Source organism: Diospyros lotus, chromosome 3 (assembly GCF_014633365.1).
Source record: "Diospyros lotus cultivar Yz01 chromosome 3, ASM1463336v1, whole genome shotgun sequence".
In the NCBI taxonomy this organism is placed as follows: domain Eukaryota; kingdom Viridiplantae; phylum Streptophyta; class Magnoliopsida; order Ericales; family Ebenaceae; genus Diospyros; species Diospyros lotus.
In genome coordinates this window covers 5087283-5091691 of record NC_068340.1, presented here as the reverse complement: position 1 = coordinate 5091691, position 4409 = coordinate 5087283, and the positions used below count along the sequence as shown (strand labels likewise).

The 4409-nt window shown below is 44.3% G+C and overlaps 2 protein-coding genes across 2 annotated transcripts; one reads left to right on the top strand and one right to left on the bottom strand.

The window, feature by feature from the left end:
* The first annotated feature begins 359 nt into the window (after positions 1 to 359).
* On the top strand, positions 360 to 1469 carry LOC127796372 (uncharacterized). The gene is made up of 2 exons (XM_052328470.1): positions 360 to 653; positions 831 to 1469. Exons 1-2 carry the CDS (start codon positions 360 to 362, stop codon positions 1467 to 1469), a joined length of 933 nt encoding a protein of 310 aa, XP_052184430.1.
* An 843-nt stretch (positions 1470 to 2312) lies between these two features.
* LOC127796371 (LOB domain-containing protein 30-like) lies at positions 2313 to 2861 on the bottom strand. Its single transcript, XM_052328469.1, has 2 exons — positions 2676 to 2861; positions 2313 to 2573 (listed from the first exon to the last, which is right to left on the bottom strand). Exons 1-2 carry the CDS (start codon positions 2859 to 2861, stop codon positions 2313 to 2315), a joined length of 447 nt encoding a protein of 148 aa, XP_052184429.1.
* Positions 2862 to 4409: the final 1548 nt, after the last annotated feature.

Genomic DNA, 4409 nt, shown 5'->3' with positions numbered 1-4409 from the left:
ATTCTCTTTCCAGCATAGCAAGCAATGGGGATCTAACGTAGTTGGCTGATGAGGTGACCTCCCGAGCCGTGGGAGATACTGCGAGTGCTACGTAGCCGGGGACATCGAACTAGCGTTGCGAGTTGGATGGTTGGAATACCATCAATTTTGTGTATAATACTAGAATTGCGAATGGGGTGTTAATGTTGTACATGGGTAACTGGTTTGGTTAGCAATGTACTAGTTTGGCTAGGAGTATGTTAATAGATTGTAAATTTGCGTGTTTATAAGAAATAGATTGTAATTTATTTGCGGTTAATATACCTTCGTTGTTACGTTTTGATGACATGTGTTTAATAGGAAATGATTGTGGTGTGCAGATGGCACCAGTGACAAGAGCAACTATTCATAATTCCCGGTCAGGAAATACAAGCCAAGAGTCCGTAGGGAGGGGACCTGAGTGTTCAGAAGAGGTCCAAAGTCATTTTATGGGGCGAGGGCTAGTTGGTGGTCGCCAAGTGGATACTAACGCGGCCAAGTGGTTGAAAGCATTCATGGATTTGCGCCCTCCAACATTCAAAGGACAGCTAGAGGCTGATCTGAGCATAGCAAAGTATTGGGTGGAAGATATTTTTCAGTTGTTAGAATACATGGACTGTCCTAGGGACCAATGGGTGAGATGCGCCACTTTTGTACTCACCTAACAGGCCAGGGTGTGATGGCGATCGACAGCTAAGATGCTAAGAAAGCAGAATGCTTAATTGGCAACGGCCAGGGAGCAAGTACAACCGATAAGTTGGGAACAGTTTAGGGAAGCATTTAATGAGAAGTATTACCCACACGACTGGCAGATTCAAAAAAAACGAGATTTCATGGAACTCAAGCAACAGTCTCACCTAACGGTATCACAGTACGAAGACGAATTTGTGAAATTATTGAAATATATCCCAACTTATATGTTGTCAGAAGTTGATAAGATGGAACGATTTATCCAATGGTTGCGTCCAGAGGTACGTCGAGGAATGAGCTATGTTGAGGCTCATACTTTTCATGAAGCTGTGGCTAAGGCTGTGAATATTGAAAAGAGAGTAATGAATTATGGGGAGATCACTCGAGCAAAGGAACCGTTCAGTGAGGGGCTAAAGAAGGTTGTACCAAACCAGGGACATCAGTTTACTCGCCCGGAGGCAGGTAAATTTAAGAAGGAATTAAAAGCATGCCCCAAATGTTATAAACCTCATCGATGGAGTCTTCCCTGCAGAATCCCCAGAGCCACCAAGGAATGCTATAACTGTGGTGAGATGGGGCATATAGTCAGAAATTGTCCAAAATGGTTGGAGATGAACACTGTTAAGACAGACCCACCAGTTGCAGGGGTCCAGAGGAAACCGATAGTATGTTTTAATTGCAATACACCAGGGCATATAGCTTCTTGGTGTCCCCAACGTGAAAAGACTGGACTACCAAGATCAACCGAGGAAGGAGCGTGAGCGGCAACTGGGAGAGTGTTCAATCTGACCAAAGTGGACGCAGCAGCAAACCCACAAGTGATTGAAAGGTACGCTCCCTGTTCGAGATATATGTATGCATGCATTGATAGACTCGGGAGCTACTTACTCGTTCATATCATATGCCATAGTAAAGTGTGCGAAAATAAACACCAAAAAGTCCACTGTACCTATGAGTGTGCAAACCCCAATGGGAACTTGGTTTTGTTCGCAATGGATGGTGTCGGAGTGTCCAAATAGGACAGGGGAAACTATATTTTTAGCTGACCTAAATCAATTAAGAGATCCAGGATTTTCAAATTTTGGGGAATGAAACTCTCACATGGCTAGATGGTTGGTGTAGGTAGCCCTAGTAGGCAAACTGAGAGATGTATAGCTGGACAATCATTAAAATGATGTCAACAAGTTATAAGGAGCCTATTGATGTGAGGTATAAGTACTTGTGATCAATGAAAAGTCGTAGGAAAAATAAAAAAAAATACCAGGATATATTCTCAGAAGATTTAACGGGATTATTTCTTAATGATGGAATTGCCGATGATAGTTTGGATGCTTAGCTATGTGTGACTTGATTTAAGATGCGAATTATCAGGTGACAATTTAGAGCTGATAATTTTTACCTCGATTTGATGAATTATTAAACAGTTACAAGAGGCTGAGATAGTTTATGATCAATAAGTAGTCGAGGGTAAGATAAGGGAATGGAACGTTAAAGCATCCAAAGCATAATATTCATTCCATATGTTCAAACGGTTACAGGAAATTAAGCCGTACAATTACTTAAAGGAAAAAGGCAAACCATAAAACTGATGATGATACCAATGCTCAGAGAAGACGACGATTGCCAAACACGACAGGTCCCAGCTCATCGATGTCATCTGGGGGTGGCATCTGGCTACTGCTGGCTTCACCAGGGTAAGGTGGAAGAGTAGCCTCTGAAAAACTAGGATAAGGGACATCCTTTGGGATGATAGCAAGATCGAAATTCCAACTTGGGTTTCGATTAGGTTGAGGATACGAAGAATAATATGCAAATAGTGAATCTTGCAAATAAGCTCGGTAAGCTTGCAACTCACTAACCTGCTGCTGAAGGGCAAGAATGTGAGATACACAATCATAGACGGGATCTTGAAGCCAGGCTTGAGCTTCAAAGAGGAATGTATCAGAAGCCCAAAATCAATCACTGACCGGAAGCGAAGCTAGGAAGTTGACAACATTCTTGACAGTAAAAACATCGCAGATGGCAACAAAACGAGCAATATCATCCTCACAACGGAAGTAAGGAGCAAAGATGCATTGTGAATTGCATCCTCTATTTAAGACTACATAGGCACCACATCGAGACCGGAGCCTTGGTATGTTGCCCCATGGCATGTTGCGCATTCACATGATAGATTTGGGATTGGGCTAAATCTAAACAAATTAGATATGGGTCAGATCTAATGGGTCAAAATAGAGATGGGTCAAACTTGAAATGGATCGAGTCGGGTCAGGTCGGATCGACCTAGATCTAGCAGCAGCAGCAGCAAGGACGGCGATGGCGCGGTGGCGGCCAAGGGAGGCCGGGCAATGGCCGGTGGCTGCGCAAAGGAGCTGGCGGTGGTGGCGGCATGCCGGATCTAGCCGACGGAGTGCCGATTGGGCCTTCAGAGATGGCGATCAGCGACCAAGGGCGCGGAGAAGCCGCACGGTGGCTCGAGGCCGATGGTGGAGCAGGCGCCGACGGCAATTGCAGAGGGGTCAGCAATGGCCGTCGAATGTGGTGGCGACCCTGGAAGGCGACGGCGGCCAGTGGCTGTTCGCGCGCAGTGTCGGCAGAGGAAGGAAAAAGAAGAAGGAAGAAAAAGAAGAAGAAGAAAGAAGAAAGAAAAATGAAAAGGAAAAAAAAATGGGTAATTTTCTCGTCTTTATGGAAAACAAAACGTGTTTTATTATTCCAAAAATTTTGGCAAGAAAAAAAAAATTATCCGGACACACGAAAGTTGAGTTCAGGGCTTTCCAGGTAATTATAGTCCCGACCCTATATTTCGAAACATGGAGCAACGTAGGGTTCGAAATGAAATCTTTAGGAATCAGGTTTCGAAGTAGTATGCTAAGATGTTTCAAAATAAGACGTTTCGGCAAGCTGTTATCAGAAAGAAGTGCTGGAACGCCAGGATCACCAATTAAGACGTAGAACTCTACCTATGGTAAAAGTGCAATGGAGTCAGCATTCGGAACGAGAGGCGACTTGGAAAATGGAAGAGGGGATGCGAGAAAAATATCCTTACCTGTTTGACAGTTACAGTTAATGTTGGGAATCTGTGTGCAATAAATAAAATGTACAAATTTCGAGGATAAAATTTCATAAGGAGGGGAGATTGTAACAGATGGGCGCCAGGCGGCGCCCATGCACTCGGTCGTGCGCCCGGCAAGGTCGCTCGCAGCCACGCGGCCAGGGCGCCAGGCGCACGCCCCTGGCCGTGCCGCGTGGGTGGCTATGCGCCACCCACCCCTTCTCCCTTGCTGCCACGTGGCAGCATGCGGGAGACACCTTTGCAGCCAATTTTCCTCCCCTGGCTGATTCCTCTTCTTCTGGAGCCTATAAATAACACTATTTCATCGCTGTGAATGCTCTGTAATTTTTAACGCGCCGAAACCCTGCCCTTGTGTGTACGCGAGGTATAAAAATGTTTTAAATTTATTTAATAATGTTGTTTATGAATCAGTCGCATGTTTAGCTAAATTAATTAGCGACGTAACGACGATAATTAAAGTTGACTGCGCGTTTAATTAAATAATTTTTATTTTACGACTGTATAGGAAATTGGAACGTGAAATCGACACGCAGCTCAATATTAACGCGTGGTAAGGTTTAATATGGTTTGTGTGTAAATTTATTTTGGCATGGCTTGTAATAGACTCTAGGAGAAGTGTCTAGGC